Here is a 22,364-nt window from a genome sequence, read left to right as displayed (position 1 = left end):
ACCTTGGTCCCAGACAGATTGGTTTTGTAGCATGGCCACAAATTGGGATGGTTTGCATATGGCAGTTGGTTTAGGAGTTAGGACAGCATTTTTTGACAATTCCTACACACCTAGAAATAATTATGAAGTGGAAAAGTAAATATTCAAAATTCTTTATTTTTACTTTCTAGATTTTAATATTACTGTTTTCCGTTATAAGGAAGAGATTCTGGGACTATGGCCGTGTTGCTTTGGTGTCAGAAGCTGAAAGGTAAAAAAGATATGCAATCAGACTGATTTGTTGAAACCATTTGGGGAGTGTGGAAGTAAGTACAGTAAATACAAATGCACTTAATTTAAGCCATAACGGCTAGATATTTTACGTGCACGCATTTGTTAAAAATATCCTCATGCTGCTTTGTGTGAAATACGTCCCACTCACAGAGTTACTTTTTGTGGTTTCAGTAATGAAGTTGTATGTTTGGCATTGTCATTAATTTCATTCTGCAGTTATGGGTTAAGGAAGTGGAGGTAAGAAAACACGCTGCTTGTCTGCTAACATGTCACATAACTCCAGGCTGATGTTGGCAGTGTGTTACTGTGATAGAAGGATATTAACTATTTTGTTTATCTTGGCTCAAGCCCAGTAACTTCACTGAGCTCCCTGTGTAGCCTGTGCCATAAAATTTCTGAAGGGTTTAAAAAAAATAATAACAAAAAAAATATTGTTGCAGGTTTCTAAAATTCTTCACTGATTTTTAGTAATTCTGCAAATGAGCTTGCTTGCTTGTTTGTTTGTTTGGTTTTTTAAATGTTAGTTCTACAGGATGATGTCTTGGGATGTTTAAAAGTTATCTGTCTATTTATGAAGTGGGTAAACTTTAACAGTGAGCCTCTTCCTGATATTAGTGGTGTAACTAAGTTGTAAATTCACAGCTCAGCAATGTGAAAGAACTAAAAATGTGGTTTTAGGTGTAATCCATGTACAGGTGTGAAGTATAGATGGGGGGACGGGGAGAGATGGGCAATAACTGAGCCTGCTTTAATCCAGCTAGCTCAGGCAGCAAGAATGAAGATGCTCTGCTACAGGCTCGCATGTAGGCTGGAGAAACTTGCATGGGACAAACAGGTCCTTGAGCAGTCAGACACCTGGGAGCCTATGTTATTGTCCCTGCTGGAGTGTGACCAGAGCCAGCTACGTGAAAATTATCATAGATACACCTTTGAATATACTGTAATTACAGGCACATCAACATTGCAGTATTTCTTTTTAGCAACAAACTAAAAACAGGTACTCTGCTATTTTTGAGGGTTACAGGGTGTCTAAATGTTTCTGGCCTTGCTATAGAACTGTTTGTGTGAGGAGGTGGCTCTACAGGTAAGGGATTTGATTGTGAGGAGAAATTCTGTGTAGTGGCTTTAAGATGAAGGAAGGAAGGTGGAGAGGTGATGTCTTGTAAAGAGGAATATCTGAACAGGAAGCTAGCTTGCAAATCTGATCCTCACTAGGCTTTCAAATCTGTGTTGCATTCTCTTATGTTACTGTGGTTTTAATATCCCAATAAAACATTGCATTTTTTTCTAGTTTAGGTATCTGCTCTCACATTAAGAGCACACATGTCCTTCCTTTTCAGCATGAGGCATAGCACAAGTTTCTATAATTAAGCATATGCTACAAGGTGAAAGCCACAGCTTTCTTAAGTGAAAATGTTGGTTTTTACTACTTCCCTTGGTTACTGTAGAATTGTTAAAGTTGAAATAATTCTGTGGAATTCCATCATCTGTTATTAAAGATACTTTAAAACATCATTAATGTATTTTAGTGAATCAAGATACAACCGATTGTCAACATCTTCATCAGTACCTGAAGATCTTGAATATGATAGCGTAAGTATCCTGGAGTTTTGGTATGTTTTTTCAGATGCGAACTACTTAATGGAATCTGTTGTAATTTGCCATTCCACCTAGCCTAATGAACCAGTCTTTAACCTGGAAGACCATCTATATGCAAAAACTAGTGATGCATTTTTTACTATGTTTTTAGAGAACCATACTTAATCCCTCTCTGTTCCCTGACAAACGATTTGCCATATCATAAACTAATACCTTGTCATCATTTTTAAGTAACTTTTTTAAGTAGGAGAGGGATTATATGTTAGAGTTTTGAAGCGGCGGGAGGGGGACTAGTAAATAGTTTGTACTTAAATAACAGTTCAAAAAAATTACATTACATTCACATTGCAAGTAACACCTAGTTGGCCTTTATAGGAGATTGTTTTCCTTGCAAAATTGAGAAAACTGGATGCAAATGTGAGGCTACTAATAGTGCTGTGTACTCTTAATATTAAAACTGCTTTGGAGTGGAAAATAATTTTTGGCCAGACTTTTAGCTGGTTCCCTTCATGGTCTCTCTGGAGTCTTTGAATTTTGTGTTGCAGCACCAGAATGAACTGTGTGTGCAAGAGTTGTCCGGTGGCGGCAGCCTACTTTTTTATATATGCATCAACTTAATATCTAGCCTTGCAACTAAATAATTGTGTGAGCATCAAAAGCGTACTGCTGTTTGATCAGGATTCATCTGCCATTTGTGGTGTTTTCTTCATCTCTTTTAAAACCCTAAAGCAACTTTACTATTGAAGCTGTTGAATGTGTCGTTTGTTGGATATTATTCACTTGAAAGAAGAGGCCTTTTGAGAGAGAAGGGTTTTTGAACTCTCCTGGAACATTGTGAGATGTGATCTCTGCTGTACAGTTTCATAGGAGGATTTGTAAACCTATATTAGAAGCCTTTCTGTTAATGTAATCACAGTGTTGTTTCTAATTAATGTTTAACTGATTAGCTTGTATTAAGATTTTCATGGAGCTTATCCTTGAAATTGGAGAGGCTCTGGAAATGGTTTTGGAAAAAATAATCACCTTTTCTGCTCTAAAGCAATCCATTGAAAAAAAAATAATTCCTGGGAAATCTCAATATTGACTTCTGTTCACTGGGATTTGGGCACACTTGTTTAAGAATCCCAAGCTTTCTGCATGTCTCTAAATAGTGATTTCAGAGCAACAGACTTGTCAGCTTTTTAGCTAAGAGGTTAGCTTAATAGAAACACTTCTCGTTGTACAGTTTAAAGACTTTTTTTTTTGTATGTTAGTTCCTAAAAACTTCCTTCTTTATTTATAGGGGTTTTGTTCTTGGATGACAGCTGCTTTTCGGATGCAGTAAGTATATGAAACAGAAATAGTGAGCTGTGGTTTGCTCTGTTCTTTTTTTTTTTTTTTTTAATTAAAGAAGGGATATTGCATTCTTCCCCTCGCCTCGAGTAGACACTGTAAGACAAACAGTGATACAGGTGCCTCTGGTGGGGTGGAAAAAGAATATGAAAACAAGGTCAGTTTACGGGAATATTGCAGGATACAGTCATCCTTCTACTGGCAGTGTGGGGACTTACTGATCTTAAGACAGCGTGTGACCCTAAGTGAATCTATGGCATTTATGTGGATGTTGAGCTAGTAACTAGGCTCTAGGCTCTTACTCTTCAAAGAGCCCTGTGTGGGTGTGCCCCTGTTTGAAGCCAGGAGGGGCCTGGGGCAGGAAACGCAGTTTCCCTGCAAGGGTTTCTGTGGAGAACTGGTAGTTTCGTTGGGGCTGGAATTGACTAGCTAGGAAAAGCCCATTCCACTGTTTCCCAGAAACTAAGCATTAGACATGTGATGTTCGTTCTTTGTATCTCTTGGGGCTTAGTAATGATTTTTAAAAATCAGTTTCTAGCTTAGGTCCATTGAAACAAAAAAAAGGTGTGGGGATTGAGCCTGTCTTTTTCCATTTTTGCTAGTTCAGTTCCTTCCTTTTCCCTCCTATTTTAATGATCTGTCCTGCTGAACAATGGATAGATGATGAGAGTTCTTTCCAAAGCCTATTATTATCTTTTGTTAATTGGGTGTCACGAGAGTAAGGTGATTCTGTTGTAATTTTCCTCATGGAGAGCCTTTATGGAGATGAGCAAACACTGTCACAGTGTGATCTTGAAGTTTGAGAGCTAGACTTAACACCTTGTGACTGTCATAAAGCAGGAGGTCACAGCAGATTACTTTCTTCTCTTTTAGGCTGATGAAAAATAGCCTGAATTTATATTTGCTTTTCAAATTACTTGTTTCTATCTTAAATTCCCTCATGTGAATGTATGTGTGGTGATACTGCATAAGAAAAAGATACTTTTGGAACCTAAATTTACACAAGGAAGGACACAACCCCATTGAAAACTGATAGTGATTGATGGAGATGTCAGTGGGTAGACTGAGAAATTAGTGTATGTTCAAAAACCACTGCCAAACCCCCAAAGAGACTAAGAAGACTGACCATGTGTTTTTCTGTCTATGATGCAGTGATGACGAGATTCATGAGAGGTGTGGTGAAGATGCCATCCATTACCTTGCCTTCCAGCGTCACATCATCTGTTTGTTGATTGCTGTCAGCATTTTGTCTGTGTGTGTCATATTACCTGTCAACCTATCAGGTGATCTACTTGGTAAGAATTTTTTTTGTATTCTGAGAAGAATTTTGTGGTTTATGTCACTCAAAAAGTTTTCAGGATTTTTGTTTTGGTAAACTTCTGTAAGGTTGGGGGTTTTTGTTTGTTTTGTTTGTCGTGTCATGTGTCATCCCGTCTGTGTTGTGCTTCCCCCCTAGTCTGACGTGTGTCATTTCATGTGAAATTTGTGAGAGTAGAGGGTTCCTTAAATGTCTGGCAAAAACTGTTGTTGGAAACATGATGGCAGACCACATGCAGACAAAGATGACTGGACCTAGAAAGCTCAAGGCAGCGTTCACTTTACCTATGCCCTCTTAACTGGTGTTTATCTAGGCACTTTTTATGATATTTATTGGTGGTGGTTGTCAATAGGACCTGTCTTCACAGCTGAGGAATCTTTTTCTAGTGTCCAGTCTGAATCTCTTTTGCTGCAATTTAAGGCCATTATTTTTTGACCTGTCACTGTGGAGAATAGATTATTCTTTTCCTCTTTGCAACATCATTTTAGCTGCTTGAGGATTATCAGTTAATCTGTCCTTTTCTCTCGTTTTGATAAACCGCACCAGTTAACTCCATCATTATAAGAAATGTTTTCCATTTTGCTGATCATAAAATCATCACCCATCCTTTGCACTTCTTTTAATCTAGCTGGACTGTCTCCTGTTGTTTGTTTCTGCCTTGGTTTGTGGCTCAAAACTGGACAAATCTTCCTGCTGAGACTGTGTCAGTGCTGATTAGACAAAGAATTATTTAATGTTTCTTGCAGCCTAGTCCTGATTATGTCTGCCAGTATGACACCTACCTCTTTGCTTTATTAACTCACACTCAACAAATACAGCGAGTGTGTCCTAGTCTGCCACTCAGGTTGCTAATAAGAATGCTGGTGGACAGAGCTCTGCTAAACCCTGTTTAAACGTTCTTCCATTTTTGATAATGAGCCCTTATAAGCCCATTTTATGCCTGGCTTTGTATTGCTCTTGTCAAGATCATGTTCATGATCTAGTTCAAGATCCTGTTGATCACCTCGGTGAATAGTGATGCAAAGAAAGCAAGAATTCATCTGGTTTTCCCAGGAGCTCTCAGACAGAGTGCTTGCTTGTGTTTTGTTTTGTTTGTTCTTATACCACGACAATTGCATGTTATTTTGTGTACTGATCTTGCTGATCTTCGTCCCTATAATTTATTCTCTTCTGTTGTCTCTAATAATGTGGCCTAGTTTTTGTTTTCAGTTTACTCCTACCTGTGTTTTAAAAAGCCTTGTGGCTTTAGCCCTAGACTGTGATGGGGTACATTGTACCTGTGCCTTTAATATTGTTTCTTTGTGGAACTGCCATCTCTGACTTTGCTTTTATGGACTCTTCCTTAGCAATTCCCTGTTTATATTAATACCAGCTTTCTTAAAGATCATTGCTGTTCTTTTTTTCTTTTTTACATTTCTTTTTTTTTGTTCTTTCAAAGGACCCTCTATCACTTCACAGATGCTTCTCCTTCCTCACGTCCCATCTCTTATGTTCTCAGCCAGCATCCCTAGTTTTACAGAATCAAATCAAACACAATTAGCACCCTAGGATCTCCTTCATAAAGTAGAGAGATGCTGGTGCCTTCAAAGAACTTGTAGAATGTATATTCCTCTTCTGGATTAGTTACTACCTGTTTTAGTTACTACCTACTATTTATACCAGATTTTGCAATGCGCATCAATTTGTGTGCACTGTCGTTCTCTAACTGCAATTTGATAAAAGTTTTAGTATCTTGGATACTAATTGAAATGGTAGAGTATGGCTGGCTGCCTAAAGCAGGAGAATACAGCTTCTGTTTTCTTGCATTTTGTGAGGCTAGGAAATGCAGGTGAAAAACAAATATGAAGTTTTAGCGTCTCTCCCCCTCTTCCTTCCCTTTCACTGTATGTTGATTTTGTACATTTCCAGTTCTTTCCTGTTGTAATGACTTAACTTGCAATGTGGTTTAACAGTCTGTGTTAGAAGATTGTTTGGCTTTCCAGATACTTAGCTCTTTTTCCTTTGTAAACATGTACTCGATTTTTGCTGACTTGCATTACCATTTTTTAAAAATACTTGATAGTCTAGAGAAACAATGTCATATAAACTCTTACATTTTTTACCTTAGTAAGGTTATCGGTACTGTTTTGCCAATGCTGAATTAATGCAGTTTTAAGAAACTGAGGTAAGAAATCAGTGAAGACAAAATAAAAATGTGAAGGAAGTATGTTCAGATCCCTAAACAGTGTTGTTAATGGACATGAATGGAGATGGGGGGGGAAAGGGAACTGCTACAACGACCTAGTATCCAGATTATATTTTAAAAATCTACTATTTCTTTTGGTGGGTTGAAGGTGGTATAATCCTGGAGCTTTTTTTCCAACTTTAAAATGCAATACAGTGTAAAATAGCATTGATTATGGTTCTGAATCTTTTTAACAATGAATATGCTCAGCAATAAAAAAAGTATATCAGCTGGTTGGTTTTTTTTTCCAAAAAAAACCAGAATAAAAGCTGTCTGATAGTTTGCATGTGAATGTTACACCTGTTAATTGTGCTACTTGGTTTTGTTCTTCTCAGATAAAGATCCCTATAGTTTTGGAAGAACAACTATAGTAAACTTACAAACTGGGTAAGTAAATCTTGCAGAGTGTGTTTATGTTTATGTCTGTTTCCTGCCATAGTCTCTAAACACATGAATTGGTACTTGCTCATGGGGTAGGAATTACTTATTCATGCTTCATCAACTGAAATTGGGATACAGTCTGCTTCAGGCTATGTAGTTACAGTGCTGATAAGAAATCTAGAGGCTTGGCTTCTACTCTCAGCACTTCTTAACCCATGTATTTTTCTTGGCTAATGACTGCACATCTAGTGATACTATTTTCAGAAAATTCCACATTAAAAGAAACTCTACTTCAGAAGGAAAATAAAGCTGACAGCTTTACTAGAATGCATAGCTCAGATTATTTAAATTCCCTTACATTAGATTTATGTGTCTGCATACTCTCCCATCTGAGATGATGATTAAAATTGCTTCTATTAAAAGAGTTTGTAAAATAGCTGAAATACAAAGTTGTGCAACTTTTCTGTTGTATTAGTTGACCAGTCCACATCAGTCTGTGATACTGTGTCCCACAGAATTTCTGCCTATTCTGCCAAACCGAATTTGATTTTTTTAACCACATTTTGAATCCTAGTAACTAGTGGGTTTTTTTTGCTTGGTTGCTGTTTTATCTGTAAAATAGGTTACTGTGGTTTAGGTTAATAGAAATTATTAGTGCTCTGCAAAACTGGGGAACTGTTCGCAGAACAAAACTTCTGTAAGCTTTGAGGAAGGAGCTATCAGAGTAGTAGAACTTGCTCCCTGTATTAGGCTGTTTTCAATTTTGAGTGGGGACTGTGTTCAAGGAGGGTTCAGTTATGCACTCAACACAGTAAATAGTAAGGCCGATAAAAAGCATTTTAGCAAATAGCATGGTGTGTGCTGTTGGCCTGAATGAGAAGGTGCACACCAAATGCTGCCCAAAAATGTCCATGTCATAGAATATCTGTTTTCTTTGTAGGTCTGTTACCCATTAATTTTATGATAAGCATGTAACCTTAATGGCTATCCGTGGCATCTGCATAGGTGTGACTTACTACCAGCAACTACTTTTTTTCTTGTTTTGTGTTTAATGAGAGGCTCTGATCTGATTAGCATTTTGATGGCTATTTGTATTAGTTGGACAATTAATTCTTCCCGATTCTCATATTCATAACATTTTGTCTGACAGTAACAATCTTCTTTGGCTGCACACGGTTTTTGCTGTTGTTTACCTGATTCTGACCGTTGTCTTCATGAGACATCACATGAAGTATGTCACATACAGAGAAGAAAACATAGTAAGTTTCTGCGCTGGGGTGAGAAAAACCATACAGCATGTTTGCAAGTGGATAATGTAAAAAAAAGTAAATCACTAAGGTGACTTCTGCTTGCTAGCATGTGACGTCAGTGAACTCCTTCACACTTAAAGCAAAGCTCCACTGAGTGAATTGTAAAAGTGGATGGAGAAAAGGGGACTGGGGAGGGATTTCTGACATTTTGGTGTAACCTACTACCAATGTAAAAGGTGAACATGGTACTGTCTTGAATAGATACAGCTCCCATCAAAATCAAAATTTCCTACTTTTTTTTCCCCCTCTTCGATGGAGCTACTCGTGCTATGTCGCTGCCTTCCTCATATTTTTATTTTCTCTTTTGTGATGTGGCTTTTCAAAGGGGTTGCATTTTTCTCTTGCAGGTTAAATGCACATTGTTTATAACTGGTCTTCCAAAAAATGCAAAAGAAGAGACGATACAGGGCCATTTTACGTAAGTTCTGTACTTGAGTAGTATTCTTAGGAACAGATTTTAAATTGTCCTAGTCGTTTTACCTGCCCAAGCAGACATGCTTTTTGAATTTTGCACTGTTTAAAATTCATTATAGGATCTGTCTTCTAAAAGCATATCTTACTCCTTAGACAGAATTGAGAAAACGCCGTATTTCAATAAAGACAGTTAGCTGGTCTTAAAATTAGAAACTAAGAAGGTGGCTGTGTATCCGCACCTTGCATTCATGTTCCCACATGGCCTTTACTTGGGAGTAATGCTGTGCATCTGGTGTTAAAGGAACTTTCAGCAACGCTCTACCATACCTCATTCAGAAATGACATGGGTGATTGAGATGTCAGTTAGACATCAGTGATACTCTTTGAAGCAGTTTCTTTGTTGTATTTTCTGCAGTTTGTTCTCATGCTCTCATGTACTGCTTCCTTTTCAGTGCTGCCTACCCAACTTGCACTGTGCTGGAGGTCCAGCTGTGTTATGATGTAGCCAAGCTTATTCACCTATTCAAAAAAAGGTACATGTTTTTGTAATCTACAGGAGTTTACCGTAGTTTTTATGAATGCTTTGCCAGTCTTTAATCAGCATATATCAATAGTACTAAGCTTGCCCATACTAGAAATGAATTCTGCTCTTAAAGTCCTGGTCTGGACTTCAGTTAGATTCAGCAGTGTTTGGAGGTGAGTTGTGGGGTTCAGCCTGTGTCTTGTAGGTGTGATGTGTTGTGTGCTGCGTAAAATAAGCTTTGACTCGCTGATTATGTATGTATGTATTTGGTTATTGTCAGGCAGTGCAAAGTGGAAAACCCAGCTATTGAATTAATAGCTCTGTGACCCTGCTGCTTTGGCCAGACGTGCTGGTCACAGGACAGAAAAGTGTTGCCTTCTGGTCTATACAAGAGTAGCATTGTTGGTTTGGTTTTTTCCTGGAATCTCACTAGAAGCGTAGGCTGTATAACGCTACTACAGACTTGAAAATAAATTATGCTAAGTAGCCAAAGTAAGGTGTGTGTGAGTATCTTTGGTGACCGATTAAATGGCTATCGGTCCTTGACATAACTTTTTATCTTGGGGATTATATTCTTACTAAGCTTGATGTTGGTACTGTTTTCTTGCAAAATGTTATGGATGTATTTTTCTGTCCAGAAAACAGGCAGAAAAAAGCCTGACCTACTATGAACACCTGCATCAAAAGTATGGCAAGCGGGTCCAGATCAACCCTAAGCCGTGTGGTCAGTTCTGCTGTTGTGAAATGAGAGGATGTGAAAGGGTAAGAGATTGTGTTTGCTTTTAGTTTTGGCTAGGTAGATTGTTAGAAGAGTAGAGAATAGTTTTTGCGTGACATCTCATTGAGTTTCAGAAAATTCTTTGTTCGTTTATCGCAGATAGCTCATCCTTCATGTTCTTGCACTGTACAGAAGGAATTCCCCAAAACATTTGAAATGTAATCTTGGTGCAAAAATTGAAGCGCAAGAAAAACTTCCTGTTTGTTTGTCTTCACGTTGTGATGTGATTTGTAATTTGTGGAAGTAGTATGAGGAAGAGGGACTCTGGTTTGCGCAAGCTGTATTTTGGATGTAACAGTCATCAATTTCCCAACAGGAGGATGCTGTAGATTATTATACCAAAGTTAAAAATGAACTGATGGAAGAATATGCAAAAGAGGAACAAGCTGTTCATAATAACCCACTGGGAATGGCTTTTGTAACATTTCAAGAGAAATCCATGGCAACCTAGTAAGTTTTGTCTGCTGTCTTGTTTGTTCTTTTTTCATTATAATAGCACAACTGATCTCCTGTTTGTGTTGCTTGTTTGCTTATGTTGGTTCTTCTTCCTTTCTTCTTCTTCTTCACTGTCCTGTGGATTTGGTCTGCTTTGCTTTCCGGTAAGTTTTCCTGGAAGTGTGCATTTAGCCTCTATACTTCAGGTGAAGAAAATGTCACGGGAACGAAATGGCTGTGGACATTTACTGGGATAAGGAGCCTTTCTCTTCTGTGTGGGATGCAGTACATCAGTGTATGTTAATAGTAGGCTGGACTAACTGGCTTTTGCCTTACTGATTTCTCCATTTTCTACTGTGCAAATGGTCCAGATGGGTGCAAATTACACTGCTAGTTAGTCATCTCAACAAAGTAGAGGCAGTGACTGACCTGGCCATAGGTGATAGATGCACCTTATGTGTATCTTTTAACTGTTATTGTAGATATATATGTAGGCGTAATATCAGTTGTTTAGTGCTTTTCACTCGGTCATCTGGAGAGAAAATGCATATAGCCCCTCATTTTCTGTTGGTACTTTGTAAACATCTTTAACAAACACAAAGTGGTTAAAGGGAAGCAGAATACTATTTGTACGACAAAAATAAGAGATCATGTGGGTTTTTTCTTTCTTTTCTTCATAGCCCCTCTGATTTAAATTGTCTGCATTCCTTTGGCCTTGAAGTCATGTTAGAGAGCCAGTCTTTCAGGGTTTTTTTTTCAAGGAAGCCCAGGATATAGAAAAAAACTTTCTCCAACATCTCAAATTCTTGCAAGGGATTCTATCCGCTCTTTAACTGAGTAGTGATGATGTGTTGAAATCTGCCCCCATCATTTTGTGAGTTACACACCATATTTAGAGAATCTAGAGCATGAAATAACATTTTAAGATGTGAAACTGAAAGAAGAAATAAGCATTTTCATAAGAATGAAGTTCATTCTCTAGCTGCTGATTTGTTGTATACAATTTTGATGGGATAGTCTCTCCTTGGGCATGTGTTCTGAGTTGCACTACAGGCGGTTCTGAGTTGAATTATCAAGAACTGAAAAGACTTTAGTTTGTTTAGCTTGGAATTGATGTGATGGATTCCATTCCCTGGAAAATTAGATTAGATTACACGTGAAGCTACCATCAAATTGGGAAGTTACTTGGTGCCCTTAGCCTACTAAGGCATTCTGCTCCACAATGTTCTGAAATAGCATGGGAGAAACAGGAAGCCAGACCAAGGTTCATGTAGTTGGGTGGTTGTAGATGCTTGTTAATGATTGTGCTGGGCGGTACGGCTGGTAGTCCTAAAGCTTGCTCTCTATGTATTTTTAAAGATAAGCTGTCAAAGTGTAATTAACTTTCTTAAATACTTACTGCTGCAAGATGCTGGCAATTTGACATCGCTACTTGAATTCCGGTAAGGTAAAGATCTGGGGGTTATTTTTGTTTGTTTGATGTTTGTGTGTGTGGTTCTGTGTTTTCTTTATGTTAAGAGCACAACAGAGAAACAAGCGTGTTCAGGAATTTTAGAGTCTACCCATTCAAATATAATACGTACTGTTTCCGTGCTAGCGTAACAGAGCTTATCTGGAGTGGAACTTCTTTTACACAATGGTGCACACGGTTGTACTGTCTCTGAATATATGCCTAGCACTTCTATTGCTGTGTTTTGAGAAGTTTGTGAAAGCATTTATTCTGGACACGTTTAAATGTGGTGATTGTCAATCAGCTCATATTAGAAGATAAAATTAAGTATTGTGATTGTTTTAGGAGTGGGTGAAAAAGGGTAATATTTTGAATTGTGAGAATACCAGCATAGTGAAAAACTTTGAGAATTCATACTCAAGGCAAAACTGTCTAGTTTTGATATTTGTGTAATGAAACGAGTGTGCAGACTAATCCTTTAGTCTGATTTGAAAACAGCTGTAATTACGTAGAGGTGTTTGGGGAACAGGCTGTCTTTAAATTGTTCCAATGCTCTCAGGTTTTGATTTATTTTATTTTTATACATTAATATGAGTAATTGCTGTTCATGTTGGTAGAAGCACTGAACAGTTCAAACCAAGACTGCTTTTTGTTTCCAACTTTGTCAGATCTCAAAGACCTGTGGTACTAACTGTTTATATGGTGGTCACTACATGCATAATGTAATGTTACATTTTTGTCTTAAGTACTATCTTGATCTCTGGTTATTAAAAGCAAAAAAAGCTTTATCACTATTCCTGGTCTTTCTCATTACATATGCACCCTTTCAAGTGTAAAAATTTGCAAAATCCTCCTCCTTTTTTTATTTCCTTACAGTATCCTTAAGGACTTCAATGCTTGCAAATGTCAGAGTATTAAGTGTAAAGGAGAACCCCAGCCATCATCCTACAGCAGGGAGCTGTGCATATCAAACTGGGAGGTTACATATGCTCCCTATCCTGAGAATATTTGTTGGTAAGATTCCTGTCTTGCATCCATTTATGATAGCGTAGGTTTAGAAGGGAGCTGAGTGTGTTTTTCTTTAACCCTAAACTAAGATTTTATGTAGCATTTGGATGTGGCTGATCTGCATCTTTATTTCCATTACTTTTGTTCTCCATTGACCTTGGGAATGGCCTCTCAGAGGCTGACTAGAGTTTTGCCACCCCAAAGTTCTGGTACCTGCAGCTCCTGTTAACTAACTAAGAAAAAAAAAAAAGAAAAAGACTTTGTGCCTCAGTGTTTTCATTTTTTGAGGTTAATGCATGCCTACTGTTAAGATCTGAGGAAAGCAACTTGGTGTCAACGCTGAGAGTTCTTCAAGTATGTATTAATGTTTTTGAGTTGCTACATGGCGAGTATAACCTGATCTACTCTGTGAAGTATTGTCTGTCTTCTGACATCTCTTTATTGACCCAATAAATTTTAGACTTTACTTATCGCTTACAGGAGAGTGTCAAAAAATAGATAAATGCTTTTTGAGTTAAAAGTGTTGCTGTGATGCCTTCTGTCATGCTTATAGGCTAAAAATCCCTAAACGTTTTCCAATTGCTTTGCAAATAACTTTAGGGTTGGGCCGATACAATCCCCTGTTCATATAACTGTAAATTTGTTGTGACGTTACCATTGCCCTAAGCAAAAGTGCAGGCGAGACACAAGCATGCACAAATTACTGTATTTCACCTGTATATAACTTTTTTAAGGTACTTTTTCTCCGAATGATTTTAATAGATGGCATAGTCACGTTAAAATTAATTTTCTATTTCTAATAATTGAGAGGTTTTGTCTACAGCTAGTTCTGCAGTTAGGAATAAAGTACAGAATCTTTAACCATAAAATGAACAACCGTGATTCTTAGCCGCGTCTTTTGCAGCTGTGTTATTTTGAGACATGAATTAAAAATCTCTTGCAAGCTGCTTTCCAGGTAGGGTCAGTTTAATCTGCCTTTTTCATGAAAGGGTTCGTGCATGCATGTGTGCTGCACTTGCTCTTCCTTTCTTCAAGCACTGTCCTATGGACACAAGGAACGATTGTTGAGGTTTGGTGGGTTGAAGCATGTATAAATCTTTTCTAAACTCTGAGAGGGAAAGATGGTGGGGTTTTGTTGAATTTTTTTTTTTTGGGCGGGGGGGGTGTTTGGTTTTTTCTTTTCTCGGCTCCCCCTTGAATAAGAGGTGGCACAGGGATTTGCCTAGTTACTTACCTAGGTTCGCTTAAGAGTTGTCATAATTGGAGATGTTACTGACCCTCTGTATCCCTGTTTTGTCTGGTCTAAAGACTTGGCTTTGGCTGGCGTTTTAATCATTCCAGTCCTTTTGGGAACCATTTTAGATAACATTTAAAAACTTCACCTGTTTAAGACCTGTGGTTGCTGTTTTAATATGGCAGAAAGGGATGCAGGGGTTTTCTTAATTATTTTTCAAATCACAGTTTCTTGGTAGGTTCTGCCTCTTGATAGTTAGTCTCCTTGCAGAAATTCTCTGTATCATCTTCTGTCTCTCTATTCTTGTTCTAACTTCGTTTAGTACTTCGGTATTAAACTGTGGAATTGTTTCATCCCAAACCTTAACTACATTAGACATTGTGTTTGTGTTATGGAAGACTAAATATGTTCTTCTGCAAGTGCAGTTTATGTTATCATTCTTTATTTCTAATAGCAACTGGATCTTGTCTAGTGCTTTGTATGTAACTTTAAGGCTATAAACCTCAGTTTAGAAAAACCAGGGCCACCTGTTACTTGACAGATAGTATGTATTTTTTTTAATAGCAAATGCTTATGTACTGCTTGTTTTTACAAGCTTCTTTTTTTTTTTATTTCCTCTCCCCCCAGGAAAAATCTTTCAGTGCGTGGACTGAAATGGTGGTTTAGATGGGCTTGCATTAATTTGCTTCTTTTTATTGTGTTGTTTTTTCTTACTACTCCTTCCATAATCATCTCAACCATGGACAAGTTCAATGTCACTAAACCTATTCACTACCTTAACGTGAGTATCGCCATATGTTTGGATCATGCTGTGTATCAGAGCAAAATGTTAATAAACTGATTAAGTGTGTAGTAAGAAAATGAAACGATATCTGTAAGCTAAATTCAGTTGAAATTCTCAGGATCGTTTTATGTAACTGCTGATTTAAAAGCATACATCCAGAATTGGGACTCTAGTCCTCTTCTGTTCCTTGATAGTAGGCTGAAGTAACTTCATTTGAAATGTTGTATTATTATAAATATCTTATTTGTAGTAAAAGTATGTGTTCCCAATTTACATAATTCTAAATCAAAAACCTTTGCCAAAAGCGGAATTTTAAGTCCAACTTGTATGTTGATTTTTTTTTTTATGGTGTGAAGGGGGAATTCAGATTTTAAAATCTGAAGTAAAATGCCGTGATTTTTATTTTGCATATTTGACCTGAAACAGGATAGCATATATATCTGGTCCTAGTTTGACTGCAGCTAAAGTCTCTTGCAAACTATTAAGTACTTGCCCAAGCTAGTGTAAACTACATAAAAACTGCTTGTGAGACTTCACTCTCATAGAATGTAATTCCCAATCCTACTCGTTTTTTGTTTTGCACACCAGTGCAGAGCACTCACTCATTTTAAGACTGTATCTGAATAAAATTTCTACAGTCGAACCTGCTGTAACTTAAGAAAAGCAAAATATTGCAGCCTCTGTTCTACCACAGCTGCATTTAAAATGTTTTTAATACTTATTCTTACTTTTTTTTCCCCCCTACTAGAATCCCATCGTCAGTCAGTTTTTCCCAACGCTCTTGCTCTGGTCATTCTCAGCTTTGCTACCAACAATTGTCTATTACTCAACTTTGCTGGAGTCCCACTGGACAAAGTAAGCAAGGTTTTCCTTTATTTGGCCTTATCAACTGAATTACTGAAATATATGGAGAAAGTGCTTATTTTTCATGGGGCTGTGTCGTGGTTTAACCCCAGCCAGCAGGCAAGTACCATGCTGCTGCTCACTCATTCCCTGCCCACCCCCTGGTGAGATAGGGAGGAGAACTGGAAAAAGAGAAAACCTATGGGTTGCGGTAAGAATGGTTTAATAATATAAATAATGTAAAAAATAAGGAAAAAAAGTAGGAATAATAATTGTAATGAAGAGAGGAGGGAGATAAAGGAATAAAATACAAGGGGGAAACAAACAAGTGATGCACAGTACAGTCGCTCACCACCCGCTGACCGATGCCCAGCCAGTCCCTGTGCAGTGGTCAGCAGCCCCCGGCCAACTCCCCCCAGTTTATACACTGAGCGCGACGCTCTATGGTGTGGAATATCCCTCTGGCTAGTTCAGGTCAGCTGTCCTGGCTCTGCTCCCTCCCGGCTGCTTGTGCGTCTGCTCACTGGCAGGGATGGGAAACTTGAAGAGTCCTTGATTTGCAGTAAGCACTACTTAACACACTGATGTTTTAGTTGTTGCTATCGACATTGTTCTCATGCTAAATCCAAAATGCACCGTTGAAGAAGGAAAATTAACTCCATCGCAGCCGAAACCAGGACAATGATGGCATAACTAGGTGTAACTTCATCCCCAGTTTACCTAGTCAGATAAAAGCATGATACTGCATGCTGAATCACAGCTTCATTTTTTCATCATGCCTGCAGCCGTTTTTTGGTTTTGTATTGTAAGGCCAAATTTTTTTGACTTTTAAAATTTTTTGTACTATTCCCTTGTAAGACATCGTGTCCAGATTCTGCTGTTTATTCATCAGTTAAATGCTTTTTATCACCTGGGGTTTTTTTTCTTAGTGGTTGCACTAGGCATGTGAACTTTGAGCCTTTGTCAATCAGCTGAAGTAGTGTTCTAGTCACTAGCGATCGCAGATCTGATTTCAAGCCTTGGTGTAGTTATATTGATATGCCCCACAGTGCCCAAGGGCTACATGATCCTATAACAAAACCTCTGTCGTTTTAATGCCCTATCAGATAGCACCTTTAACAGTCTGAATTGTTTATAGCAATTGCTGTGCTTTTTCTGGCAACAGTGTGTCACTGGATAGATGTTCCTGCTACTGCAGTAGGGTTATAGGATTAGTAGTGTCATGTTGTTCCCAAAGATGACACTTGGTAAAGACAGTCAAGTACCTTGTTTAAGTGTCTGGTTTCTTGGCAGTGGTGCCCTTTTACGAACTGCCTAGTCCCTCTTGGCATAACACTTGAAGAGCTGTTTGTTTACAAGCTGTTGTGAGATGTGAGTATCATTGGATACAATCACCAGCTGTGATTGTCACACATCCCCTTGCTTATGGTGCAGACCTGTAGTGATACTAATCCAGAGTCTGGATTAATGTTCATAAATGTTTTCTTTGCCCAAGAAGACACCGAGAGCCTGCTTGGTCCAAATTAGTGAATACCTCAAAGATGCTTGTGTTACGAGTATCTTGTAGCAATGTGATACTGTAGGGGAAGCTGAAAGTCTGGCAGGTGCTGACATTCTCTGGGCAAGATCTTTCATGTGTGGAAGTCTTTTGCGTGAGTTTCTTACTTGGTGACTTTTTCTGTTGGTAGATCTGCAGAGAATAGAATAATGATGCATAAAGTCTACATATTTTTGATCTTCATGGTATTGATTCTGCCCTCCCTCGGTTTGACCAGGTAAAGAATAATAGTTTAACAGTGTTTTGTTTGAGTATTTCCATTATATGAGGCAAATTACTTCTGTTTTCTAGTTGCTAGTTGAGGTATAGTTGGCGTACCTCCACTCCCACCAGCTGTGTATGGTTATGTTGTCATTCCGTGTTGGATTTCAGTGTTCTTCTTTCATCTGAGGACCTCATAGCCCTTCAAGTTTCCAAAGGCTGACTTTTCGTTTAGCAGAGAAATTTAAGACCTTGTAAGATCAATGACTAATTAAAAGTTGCCCATACTCACAGTCAATAGCTGAGAACCCAGTTTCCTGACTGTCTTACAGTTTCCCTGGCTAACCAGGTAACATGTATTTGGCCTATCTAGATAATAACTGCTAAAAATGAATCTTTAAAACTTTAGTATAAGTGGATGTTTCTGTTTTGGTTGGTTCTGTATCTTTTTTTCCAATTTCTGACTATTAAGAACTGTGATAAAGCTAAAGTAGTGTTCAGATTATCTGATTAAATTTTCTCTATCTGCTGTCCTGATCTGAACTGCTTGAAAAGAGAAGCAATTTTACACAGTGACATAAACCATCTTTCTTTCAGCCTGGATTTTTTTTTCCGTTGGCTGTTTGACAGAGAATCGTCTGATTCTGCAGTTAGGCTGGAGTAAGTATTAGCAACTCTTTGCTACAGGAATACTTGGGATTATTTTTTTTTCTTGCTGTTGATTAGTGCTTGTTAAAATTTGCTAGGGGTTGATGTTGAGTTGATGCCCAGTTGATTTGCTGTGCGTTGATGTTGAGCTTCTGAATAAGGGAAGGAGAATGCAAGTTACTTTGCTGTGAAGAAATCCAAACTGTTTTCCTGCTAGCTAATCTATGCATTCAATAAAGAGACAATTATTTTCCCAAAACCTTACAAATTTTGTAGAAGATAAAGGCCAGGGCGAGATGCAGGTGAGAGGGGACCAGAAAACATACTGAGGATTGTTGTGTGTCATGGGCGGGTGATTTTCCCAAGGATTACAGTGAGACCAAATAGCTGCAGCAGTTCGCTTTCTGAAAATCCATTGACTCTTAATTTTAAGGAACGTGAAAGTTTTTTACACGAGCATTGCAGATTTGCAGATACTGATTATTATAAATTCTTGTGACTGGCTGGAGGGAAAGAACAGAACACAATTATTAGGACATAGTTAGGTTTCCAAATGCTGTTTCAAAATCCGTAACAGGGAGACAATTAGGAGTTACTGAGCTAGGAGAGACAATTATTCTATTACAGTCTTATCTCGTCTTGGGTTGCTGTTGCAGACATCAAATGATGCTCTTGTCTGCTATCAGCCACCCATCAGACTGCTGTGTCTTTTCCTGAGCAGTTGATTCCTCATCAGAACTGCAACTCGCTCAGCCAGGCTCTTACAGTGTACTCCACTTACTGCGCTTATAGCTATGTAGTACTCTTTCTTTTCTTTTTTTTTCTTTTTTTTTTTTTTTTCTCCAACGAGATTTTCAGAAGTCTCGTGGTGTCCAGTGATTATCCTTATGGTAAGAGATTTCCAAAGGCAGTAGGGATCCTTTGTATGTGTGCTGTGTTTGCTTGTCTGCTTTATAGTCAGTGTCTGCTGTCTGTCCTTGCAGGTGTGTCTTTTTGCCTGACCAGGGAGCCTTCTTTGTGAACTATGTGATTGCCTCTGCTTTTGTTGGCAACGGGATGGAGCTGCTGCGCCTGCCTGGCCTCATTCTTTACACCATACGGATGATAATGGCCAAGTCCACAGCAGAAAGGAAAAATATTAAACAGGTATTAGAACCCCTCCTTAGCAAGAGGCAATTAAATGACTGATCGTTATCAGAAACATCGGGAGCCCCCATCAGTTGTACCATAAATTATCATCTCCTCTCATCCTTTTTGGCCTTTGTTTCACTCATCTGTGACAGGTTCGCATTCCCTTCATTTGCAGCACAGGTAATGGGGAGGTATTTATTAAAGTCAGAAACAGAAGTCAAAACCCAAGCTCTGAGCTTCAGGTAGTATTCTGTTCATAGCTCCAAGTCAGAGTTTTATGATTCGGATTTTATGGGATAATTCTGATTTTTATCTTATAGACTATAACTTCAGGCTTTTTAAAATTGAAATCTGTCTGTAGTTAATTTCTTCTGTCGGCCCTCGGGTGTATACAACTTACTTTAATATGAACAGACACCTAGCAAAATACATCCTTATTGTCTGTATTCCATTTTGTGGCGGACTTTCACTTCCAGATGTCATCTTGCTGGAAATGTCAGGTGTTACAGTGGGAACTTAAGCCTGTGTACAGCTGTCCTGTTCTTTTTTTTTTTTATTTCTTTTTTTTTTTTTTCTTAATGGGTGGGTGCGTTCCATTTTAAAAGATGCTTTTAAACATTCACTTCTGTTAACTGTTGCGTATTACCCCTTGCTCTGGTTGAAATGATTTATACTGCTTTCCTCATCCCAAGAGGAGAAAGTGGAAATACTGACCCCAACAAAGCTTTGTTATCTTGAGCTTTCCCTACTGAAAAAGCTGACACAAGGAACAGTAGAGATTGAGTGGAATCTGCAGTGAGGTGAAGGTTCTTGAGTTTGGCACAGTTATTTTCTGCCTTGTGGTTTTAAATTGTTGCTTCTTGTAGATGAAAACAGGTTCCCTGAGAAATTACTTTAAGGCTGTGAAAGAAGCAGTATATTTTCTGTAAGTACAGATGCTTAAAACGCATAATACTTCATCTCTAGTTATGTCACTTGTGCCTCTTAGGGAAATAAAATTTATCTTTCATAGGGAGAGAATAAAGAAGGTGAATTGTTGCTTTAGTGAATCTATTTATAACTCCTGACGTGTTGATAGATGACATGAGTGTTTTGGGTGTTTTGTTTTTGTTCCTAGCAACAAGCATTTGAATATGAATTTGGAGCAATGTATGCCTGGATGTTGTGTGTGTTCACTGTCATCATGGCCTATAGCATTACGTGTCCCATCATTGTCCCGTTCGGTAAGTTTTCTGATGAGCTGTGGGCACGGTGTGAGCGAGATGGGGTCACGTGGGAGGATTTGCAAGGCCCAGTTCTGCATTCTTATTCCAGTTCAAATGCTGATAAACCTTAGGACTTGGATCCAAGTGTCCTTTCCTTCTTGTGGAAAAACAGGGCAGAACATGGTAAATTATCATAGAATCATAAAATGGTTTGGGTTTGAAGGAGCTGCAGTCTTACCGGACCCTGGGAGGGTCTCCAGATCGCTGAGTCACAGACCTCCTTTTTCTCGGATGTTTCTCTTACTCAGTTGGTTTATCTCTGTCCTGTGAACAAAACTTAACATTTCTGCCTTAAGTTGACTAAGTATCTAGCTTTGATTACTCTCATCTTCCTGTACTGGCCATTAAATGCCGTATGGGTGTGCAAGAAACTTAGCAATCTGTCTAGAACTCATGACGGTTGTCTGTCTTTAGTAACTGACAGGAACTAAGTCTTATTTTATTGCATCTTTCGTTCACAGAGATTCTGGACTGTCGTAAGAATTATACATAAAGAATCATTTCAGCAGCTACAGATATTTCCACTCTGGAAACCTGTTTATCAGGCATAAGTAGTACTAAATTATTTTATATAGTCGGTGTTTTCCTTTTCCAGTCCAAAACTTTAGAGAGCTAGATAGAACATATATAATTAGCTAAATTAGATACTGTTCTGAACTGGTTTTAATCAACAACCTTATTATTAGGAGAATGTGTCCAATTTATTTTTTTTTACAATGTACTTTATATTTATTTGTATTTTGTGTGTAGTTGTAAATATCCGAATGTGCTGCTGCATGCCAGAGCTGTTGCAATTCATAGCCTTCACAGCAGTAACTGGCTTTTTTTTGGGATAAGAAATAGCTGACTTGAAATTGTCATGAATCTGTTGAAGGCTGAGAGGGAGGCGTTAAGCCCTGCTAGACCTTTCTTCCTTGCCAGTACGGTGGTAGAGCGGTTACCAGGTCTTCCCTGTTGGCTTGTCCTCATGTGCCAGTGCTAGGAGGGAGCTCGGGGTTCTCTCAGGGAGCACGGGTGGTGCTGCAAAGAAGTGTGTGGAGAGGGGGAGGGATGGGAAGACCCCAGGGGTCTTGGGCTGGGGATGCAACAACCTTAGGAGCAGGCTGCTGTCACGGAGCTGTACCCTGTTCATATTTTTCATATTTGGGCTGTATCCACCATTGGTGTCTAAATTTTCAGTCACTTGGTTAGTGTAGATCTCGCAGAATTGCTGCTTTTTATCGAGTTTTCAACAAACTGTCCTTGGCTCTCCCATTTTTTCCTTCCAGGTTTAATATACATACTCCTGAAGCACATGGTTGACCGTTACAACCTTTACTATGCGTATCTCCCTGCCAAGCTGGAGAAGAAGATGCACTTTGCAGCTGTGAATCAGGCCCTCGCAGCTCCAATTCTCTGCCTTTTCTGGCTCTATTTTTTCTCATTTCTGCGGCTAGGTAAGTATTGCCTTTTTCCACCTAGAAGCTGCTCCAAGCTCTCTTGCCAACTTACTTAAATGATGAGTTTCATAGGCTCTGTGGGCTTTTAGTTTTGCTTCCATAGATGGGCAGTCATCGTAGTTACCTGTGGCAGTGAATTATACACCATTTGCAGCGTACTCAAGTTTGCATAAGATACTCTGATGGAGACAGCTGATACATTAACTTAAAACTGCC

General features: G+C 38.6%; 1 protein-coding gene across 4 annotated transcripts in view; it reads left to right on the top strand.

Annotated features, from left to right (window-relative positions):
* The window catches only part of TMEM63A (transmembrane protein 63A), a 31,237-nt gene that overhangs the window by 3,970 nt on the left and 4,903 nt on the right, over nt 1-22,364 (top strand). For 3 of the 4 annotated variants that reach the window (XM_055816595.1, XM_055816593.1, XM_055816594.1), the window contains 18 exons: nt 171-250; nt 1,803-1,866; nt 3,155-3,192; nt 4,357-4,499; nt 7,082-7,133; nt 8,278-8,386; nt 8,785-8,855; nt 9,304-9,384; nt 10,013-10,136; nt 10,469-10,602; nt 12,914-13,051; nt 14,907-15,060; nt 15,812-15,918; nt 17,595-17,681; nt 18,263-18,325; nt 19,297-19,459; nt 20,562-20,667; nt 21,978-22,145. In XM_055816595.1, the coding sequence (XP_055672570.1) occupies nt 171-250; nt 1,803-1,866; nt 3,155-3,192; nt 4,357-4,499; nt 7,082-7,133; nt 8,278-8,386; nt 8,785-8,855; nt 9,304-9,384; nt 10,013-10,136; nt 10,469-10,602; nt 12,914-13,051; nt 14,907-15,060; nt 15,812-15,918; nt 17,595-17,681; nt 18,263-18,325; nt 19,297-19,459; nt 20,562-20,667; nt 21,978-22,145 (1,882 nt within the window). Of the gene's footprint in view, nt 1-170; nt 306-1,802; nt 1,867-3,154; nt 3,193-4,356; nt 4,500-7,081; nt 7,134-8,277; nt 8,387-8,784; nt 8,856-9,303; nt 9,385-10,012; nt 10,137-10,468; nt 10,603-12,913; nt 13,052-14,906; nt 15,061-15,811; nt 15,919-17,594; nt 17,682-18,262; nt 18,326-19,296; nt 19,460-20,561; nt 20,668-21,977; nt 22,146-22,364 lie in introns of all 4 variants that reach the window. The other variant, XM_055816596.1, reaches the window with a different exon arrangement.

This window comes from Falco peregrinus, chromosome 11, assembly GCF_023634155.1.
Source record: "Falco peregrinus isolate bFalPer1 chromosome 11, bFalPer1.pri, whole genome shotgun sequence".
Lineage (NCBI taxonomy): Eukaryota > Metazoa > Chordata > Aves > Falconiformes > Falconidae > Falco > Falco peregrinus.
This window is presented reverse-complemented; position numbering and strand designations above follow the sequence as displayed.